The sequence below is a fragment of the Cupressus sempervirens genome, chromosome 3, assembly GCF_028749045.1.
Source record: "Cupressus sempervirens isolate cs-2001-9-10 chromosome 3, ASM2874904v1, whole genome shotgun sequence".
Lineage (NCBI taxonomy): Eukaryota > Viridiplantae > Streptophyta > Pinopsida > Cupressales > Cupressaceae > Cupressus > Cupressus sempervirens.
In genome coordinates this window covers 756,376,120-756,392,702 of record NC_143120.1, presented here as the reverse complement: position 1 = coordinate 756,392,702, position 16,583 = coordinate 756,376,120, and the positions used below count along the sequence as shown (strand labels likewise).

The window sequence follows — 16,583 nt, the reverse complement described above, 5'->3', positions numbered from 1 at the left end:
TCCGCCCGTTGCTCGCCTAGGTCACGCTCGCAGGCTCCCCATCACCGCTCTCCTAGTAGTGGCGATGTTGGTTGGCAAGGCCTTTGGCTTTTTTGCCTCGCCGCAGTTCTAGCTAGTCCCTAGTTCCTATGGCTTCCCCTCATGTTGCTCCTGTTGTCTCTGGTGGCTCCTAGTGGTCTTTCCCCCGCCTGAATCTGGCAATTTCTCAGTGGCAGGTGGAGGAGAAAGATAAAGAGAAATTTGTTGATAAAGACGCTGCTGATGGCTGGACTGTTCTTGGTCCACCTACCAATCCCAAGGATACCTGGGGTTATGATGATCATGGTGAACCCCCTTTCTAACATAGCTCTTGTGGCTTGAGGGCGTTGCTTATATGTTTTCTGGCGAATAGTTGTTGTCTCTGACTTCTGTTTTGTGAACTTTCACGGAGTGGCCTTGTATACTCCGACCCCTTTTTTGTGAATATGTAACAAGTATATTATTTTATTTATAGAAAGTAACTATTCATTCCAAAAAGAAAGAATACATACGTTCATCAAAATTAACTTATATTATCTATTCGGAATTACAATATTGACTGCGGGAACATTACACGTCATTGAAGATTGTGAAGTCCGTATGCGTTAATGTTTGACTGTGTACATGCACTCCAATCTCCGTATCAACGTCTGGGAAACCCATCGACGGCTGTGGCCTTCAACATTTTCGGCTGTTCCAAATCGTCTGGTCCACACCACAAATAGATAACCCGGAATCTTCAGTCGTCCGGTTTTGGAAGGTACATAGCGAATGTTACGAATCCGAATATTACTGAGTAAAGCTGTCCTCCGGATGTTTGCCGACACAATAGTTCGCAAAGCTGTCGACCTTCTTTAATTCCTTTGTCACTTTCAACTTCGCAGACCACTGAGGACAGCCAATATCTTGAGGTGTCGCCGCCCACTTATCGATCGACTTGGAACGTTTTATAGATGAGTTCCTCTTCTCATTTTCCTCCCATGGTCGAATACAATATTGAGTTCAAGTTTTAACATGGAGAATGATGGGAATGAAATCAGATACAAAGGTGTGAGAAGGAGGAAATGGGGGAAATATGTGGCAGAGATCAGGTCAGGAAGGAGAACCCGCATATCGCTGGGCTCATACTCCACTGCTGAGGCTGCAGCAAGAGCTTATGACACCGCTCTCTTGTGCCTCCGAGGGCCCAACGCAACGTCATTCAACTTCCCAGACTCGCGCTTCGACACAAGTGCATTGGATGCAGTAAATGCTCAAGGGAATCTTTCAGCCGATGTTATTCGAAGAACTGCGATTGCAGTAGGGTCGACATTCGACATTGATGAAGCGGGGCCTTCAACGGCAGCGGGCGCGAACGTTGACGTAACACGGGGCGATGCTTCGAGTCAAACCAGAGAAGCAGAAAAGCTGGATGAAGCGCATCACATGGTAGAAGCAGAAGAGAGTGATCTCAAATATCTCTTAGTATCTCCAGAACACATAACATTTGAGGAGAGCATTCAATTGCCACCATTTCAGCTAGATATGCCGGACAACCAATCGGACCCTTTTCCACATTCCCATACTTCGATTGCCACGCCAAAGCCGCCTTCATAACAAGCATAAATTGATAAGTTTTTTATTTTTTAATATATGTAATAGTACCCGAAACGACTCTGATTTTTTATTCTGTATATTAATAGGAATTTTATATAGTCGACTGTTCTGATGCTTCTCTAACCGGTTTGAGTGCGATGCAATGCCAAATGGGGAAAGGATTTTGTATGAAATAATGCATTAAGCGCTCCAAAACAATTAGCTTTTCTAAATACTTTTTAATTTTTAGCAGGGAACTAATGTTTCTACCCATGTCTATTTATTTTTAGTGGCTAAGAAATTGTTAAATTTCTAAGTTTGAAAGGTTTGATTAAAAAAGTATATATATTAAAGGCTAAATGCTAATATTTAATTGGTCGATGCATAAATTTCTGGGGTTTAATGGCTTTTGTGTACATCAAAAAATGAAGAAAAAACTTTTAAAAAGACAAACATTTATTATGCATTTGAGAAAGTGATAGTGGAGGAAAAAATTGGTGTAAAAAAGTAGAGAATATAAATAGAAATAAATAGTATAGGAGGAGCACCGACATAGTTTTGGTAAAGCTGCTACTCTAAGTGAAGATAACAATAGAGGAATGAGGACTCATCAGATGACAAAATTTCAGATGTGGAAGGTAAGAGACTTAGAATGTGGGGTTTACTGATATATTTTGTTAAATTCTTTTTGTCTTTCTTTCTACAACCATGACAATCTGTGTGGGCCTAGCTGTGACTAGGTTTTTAAAATTGAAATCCTATACTTTTTCGCCATCTGATAAGTGATATTTTAAGGATTTTTAATCAAAGGTATGGGCTTTGAACATTTCATTTGCATTTTGTGGTGATTCTAGGTTGTTACAACTTCTGTGCATTCATAACTAAAGTTCATTTTTCTTTAAATTTGTAATCTCTATGTAATCTGCTCCTATAAATGAAGGTTCTTTATAGACTAGGTTTTCATTGTTTACTTTCTTAGTTTTGTTCGAAGACTTTAAATTTACAAAGAAATTTTGGAGACTCGAATCATCATAAATCACATTTGTATTGACACATTAGAGATTCCTAATTGTACTCCTACTTCTTAGTTGGATTCGTCAAGCTAAATTTGGGATTTGTCTATCTTCAGTCGACTGTTGTGATAGAGCTTCTTGAATATGTCTGAACGCTTAGCCATTCCTTAGATGTTCTTCTAATTACACCCCTATAGAATGTTCATTTGAGATGACAACTTAAGATTCGTGCTTCTTCCTATTTAATAGTAAAATTTAGTAGTAAATACCCAAAGATATATATATATATATATATATATATATATATATATATATATACATATGCTACAATTTACAAATGTATATGTGATATATACACATTGTGTGTGTGTGTGAGTGTGTGTGTGTACCACATCATAAGATGTGAGTGAGGTGTATCAAGTCTCATTTCAACCCTAGCAGGTAATCCCAACAAAGTAGTATGGTGTGGTTCATCTCGGTGTTGTGATTTGTACAAGCACTCAAGCTCTACAAGCTGGCTGAATGAGATATGACCATATTTCTTGGGCACTGAGATCAATACAGTATGTTTCTTCCATCCACTCTAGAGTCATGTGCACATTCACCATGTGGCATCATTAAAATGTTTGGTATGGTTTTAGGCATAATAAGACAAGTCAAAACTTCCTCAATTGGTGGGATGTTGATGTTGATAGGTCATCACTCCAATAGCCAAAAAGAATCCATATTACTCCTCAACATTACTACATTCCTCTTGAAGTATAGAGTGCTTCCATTTTGGAATTCTCTGGAAAATATGTAATTCTTATTATGTTCACTTTTCTTGGCTGTCAGAAATAAATATTTAATGGAAAGGTCACAAGATTGTGACTTCTCAAGATTATTTCATTTTTAGCACCTTGTCATGCAAGAAATTAAAATAAAATAAACTATGAACCAAAACAAAATAAAATGTAAGTTAGTTTTTGAATCCGGCACTATTGGTCTTCAAACTTTGAACTAATTAAAATTATTTCTCCCAAGGTTGAGCTCTAATATTATGAAATGATTTTAAAAAAAAGAAATATCATGTACTATAATTAATTAATAGTTTTTTTTCTTTATGATAATTGATTAGTATAAAACAATATTTCATACTTGAAGGGAAATATTTAAATATTGTACTCCAATTAATTATTAATCATTATCAAATATTTTTTATTATAATTATTTTTCATAAAATTAAGTTTTTATTTTAAATCTTTTAGAAAAATTATAAGTAATAAAAATAATTTGAATGTTATAAAATATACAAATTCTAAATTGATTTTCATTTCTAATATTATTTTAAATTAATAATTTTTTTCATTTATATACATAAGTCTTAATTTTTATTTTAAAAAGTTTAGATAAAAAAATTGTCTTAGCATTTTTTGGATTTGAATTCAAATTAAGAAAAAAAAAAAAAAACTCAATATCTTTAAGTTAATATAGAAAGATTGTGTTATTGTCTAAAGAACTTCACACCAATTAGAATGCCTAAAAATCTCAACAATTTTCTACCACACCAATTAGAATGTCTAAACATCTAAAAAAAAATTACCTACAATTTTACATTTTTACCTTCAGACAAATGTTTTATGCTCCCTCTCTTGTAAACAATATATTCCATTTCAACAATATTTATCTCCTGGGATGCTCTCTCTCTCTCTCTCTCTCTCTCTCTCTCTCTCTCTCTCTCTCTCTACACTTCACAAGGCAGGGACTTCAACTTGACAAGAACTCTTGTTGTTCAAATAAATTGAATAGAAGTTTATCTTCTCACTGCTTATCATCAATGCAGTGTAATAGATTCCTTGAAAAGAGAAACAAAAAAATTGAGTGGACAACACAAGGTTTCATTAAAGATAATGAATGTTGATGTGTCAAGAGTCGCATACAGTGATGCTCAACAATGCTTATCACAAGAATAGTTTGATTTGACCTGACATCAAATTAAACATCAGTCACATAAAGCATATTTTCTTGAAACATACCTCAACCCAAGATTCTCTCAAAGTTTAACAAGGAATGCAGTGTAGCTTAGTTCCTGCATAAGCACTAACTGAGTAAGTTTTAAAAAGGATAGAAAAGCTAAAGTGATCATATTAGATTAGAGGATTAAAGAAATGGAGTATTTAGATTTGTAAATCTAAGATTCTTTCTACCTTGTGAATAAGAAAATTGTACATGCAAGATAAACATCTAGAAATTCTTTCTAAAGGGTGAACAAAAATCAAAATACAATGTTTTGAAAATAAATAAATGCACATATAAACACATCTTGTCAAATTTTGTTAATCCATTTCAAATTAGAGTTCACCAATTGATTCTTAGAAAAGATTCCATAATTTAATTAATTCATTCATTATTAGCACAATTGAACTCTCTTCATAATTCCCTTCTACAGAAACTTTGGAAGTTTAAACATTTAATTAGGAAGATTTAAATAAATTGTGTCATTTGAAACTTGTCTTAGCTAATAGATATAATCAAAATCAATTCCATTCACATGATCCTCCACTAAAAAGGAATATAATTGAATGATTATGAGAGTGCTTGAAAACTAAAGATAAAATGGAAAAAATGATGTCTAACCAAAATCAATGTGATGAAAAAAAATGATGTCTAATCAAAATCAATGTCACTCACATGATCCTCCAAAGAAAAGGAATATAATTGAAAGATAATAAGAGTTCTTGAAAACTAAAGATTCAATGGGGAAAAAAATGAAGTGTAGTTTTTCAAAATGCAGCATAAAATTTGAAATAGACCTACAAACTACATATTATCTAGTGATTTTTAGAAAAAATAAATTGATATGTAAATATGTTTCTAAACCTATCAACATTTACATTAATTGTTGTGGAAAAATTATTTAATAGAAACCCATAGGAAACATACATAAGAATAGAAAAGAAATAGATTTTTGAATATCAAAAATTGATTTTAGATTATTTAGTCTGTCCAATACAGGAGATCTCTTAGCAGAAATATATCAACCATGCACTCTTTGGCATTTTAGTAAAGTAGAGAAAAATATGTCAAAATTACACCTTAAAGGTCCCAAATTTTATTCTAAAGGCCCTAAATAATACGAATTGGAGGACAAAGTAGCTCAACATTTTGGAGAAGTTGAACCTAATTTAATTCTTCACCTAAGTAGCAATTAGAAAAATTGTTAGTAGCTTTGTATAAGAAAGCAAGTGTATCCTCCTTTACTAGTGAGGCAAAGAATGGTTCACTTCTTTAAAAAAAACTATAATGGAATTAGATATTATATTTAAAATGACTTCAACTTGAGAAATAATTGGGTACTAACATTTTTGAATTATTGTTTTTCTTGTCAAGGTTGCAAATTTCTCTCTTAGGCTTCTTAGAAAAAGAATGGATTTAAAATGATCTATTGTGTAGCTTTCAAATCTCTTTCAAGCTTGTAAGAAAAATAATGGATTTAAATTCATATGTTGCATAGCTTCCAACCACAATGTGAATTTGAAATTATTCTTTTGAATTTTTTTCCAAGTTAATTTTAAAATGTATTATTTACATTTGGGAGTTGGATTAGTTCTATTGTATGTTTTAATAAATATTGAGATCATGGTTATTCATCATTTGTTCCTTGGAGACATGTTCTTGGAGGGTTAGATACCTCTAAGGGTGCTAGACATGCAAACATTGCTTGCTATATCAAGATGCCTGTGTTTTTATTGAGTTCTATGATCTAGAAATTTCCAGAGGGATTTAATTTACCATTTGTTTTATTGGAATAAGTCTAGGTTTAATTAATTCATATTTATCTATGTTTTTTAAAAATATTTAGTTAAAAAAAATTATATCTTTGATAAAATTTAATGACTATAAATAAATTTTAATTAATTTAGTTCACTATGTATATATAGGTAGGACTAATAAAACAAAAACACTCTACCTAACTATTGACCCCTTCCTCACTTTGGGTAGTTTTTATGGCTTCCATGGTTGTTAGTAGGAATTATTAAAGTGTTCTAATTTCACAATATCTGAAGTAAATTTAAAAGCTATCATTAATTAACTATAGTAATGCTTCAAAGGAACAAGATTTCCACTTTTAATGTATTTAAAGATAATTATTATTTTACGAATAGAAAAAAGGTATTTATAATTTGATACTCTGAGAGCACATATGTATTTAGTTAAGAAAAAATATTAAAACAAATAAGAATTAAAATAAATGTCATTTTGAAAATGATGAGCACTAGTTATTGAATTTCAATGGTTTACAACTTACTAAATTATAAAACTTCATTAATATTCATCCAATTAATTGATCAATAATCTATTCCTCTAATACAATCAGTTCCACAAACATGTTTCTAGTTAAGTCCTTCACTTAGTAGGTTTGTTATCACATCAAGAAGGTACCAACTAGACTTGCCTTCTTCAAAAGGATGTCTTTACTTGTGACTTTTCGAAATGTGGGTTGAGCCCTACCATGAAGGGATAATATAAAAAAGCACAACTATACACCAAATTTCTTAGATATAATTAAATAAAACCAACAAGATAGTTTTCTTTCTAAATGTATATAAATAAAGTTAGGTCCTACTATCAAAATTTGAATACTTAACTAGTAATGTATCATACAATATACAAATATATAAGAAAAGTGCCAAGAGACTACTACAATTGGAAATACTAAATTGCTAATAATTAATACCAAAGGTAATATTATCTTCATGTACTTGATGCTCAAACCTAGAGACATTTGTCTCCATCATTTGTTCGAATCATGCTTATTGTTATTTTGTACTCGTTAGATGAGAAGTGGAAGGGAAGGAGAAAGAATAAGTAAACCTCCAATTTGTCAAATTTTTGTTTGGTATAGGTGCACTATGAAATATACATAATGCAACATTTCCTTTTGTTGATGTCTCTCACAATAAATATGCATCATAATATGTCAGAGATTATCAATTTACTAGATGGATCATTAAATCAATAAATTGTTATTGCAGATTTTAAGAATTCGTCTTGTTTTCAATTATTAGGTTGTTATTTCAATGTATTATTTTCTTTTCATTTCAAAATTCTGAAACTTACTTTAACATTTTCATGACATAATACCCATTCTCACCCAAAATCTACAAAAAAAATGCCCTCTAGAAATTCCACTACCCAACTCTAAAACAACAGTTTGAATGGTATGCATATGGATTTTTTTTTTCATATGATCAAATACTTGAATCGATATATCCTGCTCTTATTATTACAACCAATGTCCATGCCAAGCTAAGGAATCATAAGGAGCCTAAAAAAAATAGATTCTTGAATTTGGAGAACTTGTGCTTTGTATTAGGACAAATGAATTTGATGATGAATAAATTCATAAATCCTTGGATATCATGCGTGTAAATAACCTATTACAAGTGTTGAAGTTGATGAAAGGTCAACCCCATAGCTCCCAAGAATCACCTCCATGCAAACACCTATCATAGAAGAGAGAAGCAAAAGGCTATGGAGGCTAGAATTTCTAGATCCATAGATGAGACATTCATGATGAGTAAAAAGAGAAAATGCTATTATCAAAATAGAATAAATTAAATTACAAAGAGATCAATCCTTATAAAAGGATATCAAAACCTTAACAAGAAAATGTCCTAGGTTGCATAATAATAATTAATAAAAGAATTAATTATTATATCCCTAAAGTTTAGGTTAAGTAAAATAGAGATAATAAGTGAATTGATAATTAAATCAATATGATTTAATTAATAAGGAAATACTTTTTTACTCTAACCCCCCCATTATGATATACTTAGGGAGTAGCTAGAAAACTTAGAAACTGCCACTAAAAGTAAAATTGGGTCCCAAAAAGAAGGTCTAATGACATACCCAAGCGTAACCAAATCCCTAAAAAAAAAGTGAAATAGAGAAAAAAAAATGGGAAAAACCCTACTCCAAAAAGAGATGGAAAGATCTAGTGAAGGATTGAAGAAGCCTTCAAACTAGACAATGTCCCAAAAGATAGGACTAAAAGAAGATTTTGAAAAGCACCACTAAAGCATGAAGCTACAAACATTGTCAAACTATTGATCTGAAGAACTTCCACTATATAAAACATGACCAAGTAGAGAAGACTAAGTCTAAAGAGTTGATCAATTGAATAGGGAAGGTATCTTCATGGCCTAAAAAATAAGGAATGGAAGAATGTATATATGGTAAGTGATGCATCTCACCAAAATGCATAGCTATCCAGCCATTGCAATCACCTAGTACATAGGAGAAAATATTGAATACATAGCTCACTCCGCTAAACCAATAAAGCAATAGAACAAACATAACCCTCCGATAATGTTGAGAGGTAATAATGAAAACTAAAACTATATGCATTATCTCCTATAAAAAGAAGAACTAGGAACATTGGGAGTGCAAAAGAAGCATAAACACCTATAATGGCATGTGTCATTGACACATCATAAGGCTAATGTTGTGGAAGGAACACACACATGACAAAGGAAGATGGGGAATATGGACAACATGAAACCCCCCAAGTCACTTTATAATGTAGTGCAAGTACAACAAAACACAAAGATGTGCAAGATCCCAAAATGCAATAGAGTGACACTTTATCTCGGTGCATTTGCAAAAATACTACAAAAGGATGTCAAAAAAGATCAAAAGAGACATAAGGATTATTCAATAGATAGTACAACCCATGGAAAATTATCTAAAATAAAAAAATCAATCTCTAGAGCTGAAATAATAAACATATCCATCATAATGCAAAAAAAAATAAAAATTGAATGGGACGTGCCTGGTGTAGAATCTAGAAAATAGAATGTCTCAAGGTATGCCTCCTAGAGTGCAAAATAGAACCTTTGACTTTGATTGCAAACACTAGAACGTAAACATATCAAAAGTCCAAATAAATGGAACCATCATGATGGGATCATAATCAGCTTTATGATGCCTCATTCGGATAAAAATGTGATTTCCCATGTTACCCTATTGAGTTCCATTGTGATGTAATCAATCACTAGATCTTTGTATGTCCCTTGAGTTTTTCCTTCACAAACTTGACCCTATATAGATCCTCAACATCATCATACTCAAAGTACTCCTCCAATTCATAAATCCAATTGATCAACTGCTCTAAGTTAAGATTTGCCAAAAATGTGGGAACTTCAAACTTAGGTCTTTATCCAATCTTAGAGATGGCCCTGAAAATCCTCTCTTCCTTTAGGTTTAGAATTGCCTCTACTTCAACATTTTCTACTACTTCATCCTCATCCTCTCTTTCATCACTTATGGGAAGATTTATTCCTCTATGCATTTGTTCTTCCAATTCTTTCATTTATCTTTGGAGGGCTCTAAAATCCTCAAGTGTAACACCTACATCTCTTTCGCTACACTCTCTTTGTGGATGTATTTTCACACTTCTACTCAAACCCAATTGCAAACTACCTCACAATCAGTGATCTATCTACATGCTACCATGGTCTTGGTGTGAACTACTTCACAGTCAACATTCTACCTACACACTTAGGAACCTAGCTCTATTACCACTTGATGAAGGGTGCTCCCCTTAATACTATAAACACATAACAAAAACAAAGAAATGACAACAAATGTGAGAACAAAATATGGACTTCTTAATATCACCACAAATGTAGAATTATAGAATTCACAAGTATAATATGTAAAATCACATGAGCTCCTTCATTCCAGTAATCTAGAAGACTAAGCTACGAACTACCACCTAGAGCTATCCTAGACAATGTTTAGGCCTTTCTTAAATAGGTAATTTTATGCTGCCCGGGAAGGTTCTAAACATTGAAACTTAAAACCTAGGGCCAATAGACCCTAACAATACATATAGAGTTAGCCAAATACATCCTTGACAATTATTTTAGAATTTTTGGGCAGCCCAAATTTGGAAGGCCATAACTCTCGAACTGTTACTCCAATTGGCTATTATAACCACTTTTTAGAAATACCAACCCCTAATCTACAAAATTACAACTATACAAGTGCCCTTTCATTAAGTTTTCAGACTTCATCTAGGCACCCTAAGGCCTTCGATGTTGAGCCTGAAAGATTTTCTCGCAAATTTTTCCACCTAAAATTTGCAATAACTTCTTCAATACTTAAGCTGGAGCAATGGGATTTTTATGGTATGCTTATAACTCTAAAATGATGTTAGAAATACTTTAGAATAACTAAGACGGGTGGGTGAATTAGTTATTCAAGGTCCAACATGTCCAATTCAAACTTTTTACTAAGTGTAGTGAGCCCATTCAACCATTCATTCATTCAAGTTTTAACTTTTCTATTCAACAAGTTACTGTAAATCAACATGCAAGCATAACACAAATAAGATCAACATAGAACATAGTGATTTACATGGAAAACCAATTTGGAAAAAACCACTAATAACATGCTACTCAATTATCAATCTTATGAAGTGATGCCCTATGAAAGGCCTTCCCTATTAAAGGCTTACAACACACTATTAAATGTGGCCTAGTTAAATAATTTAACCACCCTATTAGAAAGTGGGCCTGGTTAGAGGACTTTAGAACATTCACTTGGAATGCCACCCTGTCAAAGGATTTACAAATGGTTATTAAACCAACCTAAGTCCATAGGGTTTTCCTTCTATCATAACTAATACAATTACTAGAGAGTAACAATTAAGGGTTTTGACCTCATTATAGAATACAACTCAACTTGTAGATTGTAAATAACCATTCAGCTCATATCTTTGCCTAGCTTTCAATCTCTGCAACCCTTGATAGTTTTCCCTCCTTTCAAGATTAGTCTCCTTGAGTCTTCATACTCCCTGTACCAGTGCAATCATCTCTCTCTGACCACTTCTCAAAGTAGAGCCTCTGTGCTCTATTTTTCCTTCTCCTAGATGCCTTTTCCTTGACACCCTTCTAACCACTTCACAATTTGGCACTCCAGCAACTCTTGTTTCTTGGTCTATGACTCCTTAAATAGAAGTCTAGGAGTTCCTTTCCCACTCAATTCATCCCTCCCTTAATTTTAACTTTTATAGACTAGGTAGGATTCATTGAATCTAACCCATATAATGTTTCTTCTAGAAACATTATAAAGAATCCACTTAAATTTTCTCAAAAATGGTTTACATAGAATTCCGTGCCACTAGCTCATCATCCCTATCCTCCAACTGGTTCACAAAATTCAAGGTAACAACTTTGTCATCTTAGATTTGGTGAATCTTTGTCATTTAAAATAATGCAACAACTTGGCACTATTGAAATCCTGATGCTCGACACATATTATGTTACTCGGCATCAACTAAGTTTTACTAATGCTTGGGACCTGAAGTTCACTTAGCACCAACTAGGATTTTCTGATGCTTGGCACTTGTTACTTTGCTTAGCACTTGAACTTCACTCGGCACCTAAAGTTTACTTGGCACTCACTAGATTTTTCTTCTGCTCGACTTCAACTAAGAATTTTCTCAACTTCAACTAGCTTGCTTGGTGCTCACTAATGAACTTAGTTTAAGCTTTGTAGTCAACCTTGTTAGAACTTATTCCTGCAATGTTTCTAAGTGTGGCCAACCTCTGTATCTTCAAGTATGTTATCAATACATCATTTAACCATTGCCTTAATTGATCCTTGCACTTCATTACAATATCATAACTCAACCTTTCCCTTAGGTGCTCTTGTTACATCTTGTTGATCAAATCCTCTTCATCAATCAACTAAGTGATAGTACTTGGATGTTATAAGCAATTGTCATTCTTACAAATAGTAGGTTTGACATCAATGACAAAACAATGATTGAAAACATTCTTTATCAACCAATCTCCCTCTTTGACCTTCAACAATGATATTTTCAATTAGATTTACAAAAAATGAAACTTCATGTAGAAAAAGAGAACATTTTGAGGTCGAATGACAAACTTACAAAAAATAGTAAGCTGCCACAAATAGAAACCACCCTATCTACTAGTCCTTATTAAAAAAAATGCTAATTTTTTTTTTTTTTTTGGGTGATACAGGATTTATCTTACACCAGGATGCTCTTGCATTAAAGAACTTTTATCATCACTACAAAAACTATTGGAGAAGAATAAAAGGGTGTAAAAACTTTAGAAGACCTTGGAAAAGGTCATTTGGAAATTACAAATGAAAGTCACGACCAAGGTGATAGAGCATAATATACAGGTAAGAGAAGAAGGGTTAGCAATAAAGAATACACTACTCTATTAGGTATTGTGGTAGCTCAAACACAAATCAATCATGATACATAGTTATTTTCCACTATGTACAATAATGTGAAGTAATTTGCAGATCCCTGTTACTAAGAATTGACAAGATGTCTAGAAGAAGGAGATTGTATGGACAATAACTATGTCATACAATTATCTAAAAGATATGAATGGTGAAAAAAGTTCAAAGGTAACTGAAATTTTGACACTAATATAAGCATTGTAGTAGTTGGGCATAGTGATTGAAGATCTTGAGGCCCCAATTTTAGAAGTTCATGCTCACAATAGAATCATTGAATTTAGGAAAGAAAGCGTAATGAAATAGTTCTCTCTACTAAGAGAACATCAAATATTAAAGGTCATCAATGTATAAAAGAAATTGGAAGAATGCCTTGTAGCAAAGACATCTTATGAGAAGTTTGCATAAATTGATTTAAATGTAATTGAAATAGCCTCACATGAATTGTGTTTACCAAAACATAAGTAGTAAGAGATACTTGGAAAAATGAATATGAGTTGCTAAAGACAAGTTTTACATACTGTCTTTCTAGGATATCAAACAAAGAAGAGGTAACCAAATTTTGACTCGTATGTAAAATTTTGACACCTTTGCCATTGATGTCATGGGGGAGAAGTATAAGACAAATTGTATAATGTAATGGGATTGTATATAACATATGATGTATGTAGAAAAGGGGAGTAATATCTATGTGAAGTACATTGTAACAAGGACTAATAAGGAAAGATGGTTATAAATTGAATTGATCAACAATTTTGTAATCTTGAGTTTTAGCAAAGGCCAAACTATTTTTGTAAAAGTTTTTTATCAACATTTTGGGACATAGCCAATTTTCCCATATGTTTCCATCAAAACTAAAGAGGGAGATTGTTGGAAATGTGGTTAAGTAAGGTAAGTTAGTATGTTGTTGGTGATGTCATACATGGCAACATGTATTTGTTGGTATGTTTTTTGTTGTGCCAAAAGCTTGAGCTATCAATGAATCTCATAAACACTAGACTTACCTAGATCCACAAGAGATGGTTAAGCCATATCATGAACCCCAAAGGAGGTGCTGAAAACCAAGTCAACAATCTCCCCCTCAACACCAACTAAGGGTTCGACATTGACAAAATGAAGGAGACCTCCCAAGATTCAAACTTGTGACCCAAGGCTCTGATACCAATTGTTGGTATGTTTTTCATTGCACCAAAAGCTCAAGCTATCAAAAAACATCATAAAGACTAGACTTACCCAGATCCAAAAGAGGCAGTTAAGCCATATCATGAACCCCTAAGGAGGTGTTGGCCACCAAGTCAACAATACCTTATATGGAGACACTATGTATAGATGAAGACTATACAATTAGAAAATAAAAGTTGTCTAAGTGTTAGATAGTTATCTAACAAACTAGATACAATTTTTATGTGTACAAATAACAAGGATATTATTGGCACGTGTAATTAAGGATATGTAGTATAGTATGTTAGCATGTTGTATGTAAGTGTGCAAGTCTATATAGATAGTATGGAAGGAGTTATGCAATAAATACCAATAAAGGACGTCTAGAGAGAGATATTCAAAATTGGGTAATTATAGGATAAAGGATTATTTTTTAATGAAATAATTATTTAACTAATTAGGGATGACATCCTAGATGTTCACCATAAGTTAGCAAGAACTAATTTTGTATTTTGCCACGTGTGTGAAAGTTTGAAAGCTGATTGGGTAGATTTTATAAAATGTAAAGGTATAAAGGAAAGATTGTATTATGCGAGGTAAAGTAGAAGTTGTATGTGATATGCAAAGTGATACATAGATTATATTGAGGCAAATTCTGATGTATGACATAGCAAAAGAAAGATCAAATATTGAAGATATCAACAATAAGGGGTTTTGTATCTCTCTCTATTGCGTAAAGGAACTATATTATATAGTTTCATATTTTTGGAGTGGGCTCATCTTGCATACAGTTGTATATACCAACCCCTAATATGGTTGTGGCTTTTAACAAGGCCTAGTTGTCAAACAAGAACCAAGAAACTATATATACTTAATTGACTCCTAACAAGGTCAACATCTTTAACATGATACTTTTGTTTAGAGGATAATTTTGTGGGTACCATCCACACTGAGGTTTTCCTTGAATAGGGTTTCCATAGTTAACAAAATATGGTGTTATGAGTTCTCTTATTGCATGGCTAAGTTTATTGTTCAACATTATTAGCTTATTTTGATATGCATATTATAAAGTAATTAACAATATTTAGTTTTAGGAAAAAGTTTGTAGAATACTTATTCAACCACTGCCCCAAGTATTACCTATTTCTAACAAGTCTTTCCTGTCACTTGGTTGTAATGACACAGAGAAAAAATGTTCTCTATCCTTAATGTTTCTCTGGTTCAAGACTCATTTCCTACTTCCTTTAATAAAATATATAGTGAATGAATGAAAAGTTGTAGAATCTATCCTTTTACCTATAAATTTCACCAAGGAAGGAATATTTCAAATTCCTTGTTTGATAAGCTCTATTAATCTATAACTTTAATGTACAAATTAAACCCTATTAAAATATGTTATGAAGAGGCTTCCATTTAGGTTGAGAAATACACTATCTTGATTTTTAAAAAAGCAAGTCCATTTCTTAAAACAATCGAGTCTATACAAACAGTATGGAAGGAGTTATGCAATACACACCAATAAAGGAAGTGTATAGAGAGATATTAGTAATTAAGTAATTATGAGTTAAAGGATTGATTTGTTTATAAAATAATTATTTAACTAATTAGGTACAACATCCTAGATGTTCACCATAAGTTAGCAAGAACTAATTTTTTGTTTTGCCAAGGGTACAAAAGATTGAATGCCAATAGGGAAAATTTTGTAAAATGTAAAGGTATAAAGGAAAGATTGTATTATGCAAAGTAAAGTAGAAGTTGTATGTGATATGCAAAGTGATACACAATTTATATTGATGTGACTTCCAATGTATGATTAGAGGTATGTGAAGAGAAGCAAAAGAAAGATCAGATATATTTGAAGATATCAACGATAAGGAATTTTTGTATCTATCTCTATTGTGTAAAGGAACTATATTGTATAATTGCATATTTTGGCAATGAGCTCAATACATTTTGTAATTGTATATACCAACTCCTAATATGGTCGTGGCTTTTAACAAGGCCTAGTCCTCAAACAAGGACCAAGACACTATATATACTTAATAGACTCCTAACAAGGTCAACATCCTTAACATGATACTTTTGTTTAGAGGATAATTTTGTGGGTACTATCCACACTAACAGGTCTTTCCTATCACTTGGTTGTAATGATGTAGAGAAAAATAGTTCTCTATCCTTAATGTTTCTCTGGTTCAGGATGCATTTCCTGCCTCCTTTAATAAAATATATAGTGAATGAATGAAAATTGTCGAATCTTTCCTTTTACCTACAAATTTCACAAATGAAAGAATATTTCAAATTCCTTATTTGATAAGCTCTATTAATCTATAATTTTAACGTACAAATTAAACCCTATCAGAATATGTTACGAAAAGGCTTCCATTTAGGTTGAGAAATACACTATCTTAATTTTTATAAAACCAAATTCATTTCTTAAAATCCTTAATTTCTATCAAAAATTACTGTTTAGATTCTCCTAAAACAATAAGATAAGTAAGAGGCAAGCTTTATAGTCATTACACCAAAGGTTTATTTCCTCTCATTGCAATA

At 32.4% G+C, this 16,583-nt stretch overlaps 1 protein-coding gene across 1 annotated transcript; it reads left to right on the top strand.

Annotated features, from left to right (window-relative positions):
• The first annotated feature begins 1,014 nt into the window (after positions 1 to 1,014).
• Positions 1,015 to 1,658, top strand: LOC149569020 (ethylene-responsive transcription factor ERF017-like). The gene has a single exon (XM_089817680.1). It carries the CDS (start codon positions 1,033 to 1,035, stop codon positions 1,612 to 1,614), a length of 582 nt encoding a protein of 193 aa, XP_089673806.1. The 5' UTR covers positions 1,015 to 1,032; the 3' UTR covers positions 1,615 to 1,658.
• Positions 1,659 to 16,583: the final 14,925 nt, after the last annotated feature.

What these genes read in the sequence shown, in the direction of transcription:
- LOC149569020 (XM_089817680.1), top strand. Translation starts at nt 1,033, where the DNA reads ATGGAGAATGATGGGAATGAAATCAGATACAAAGGTGTGAGAAGGAGG.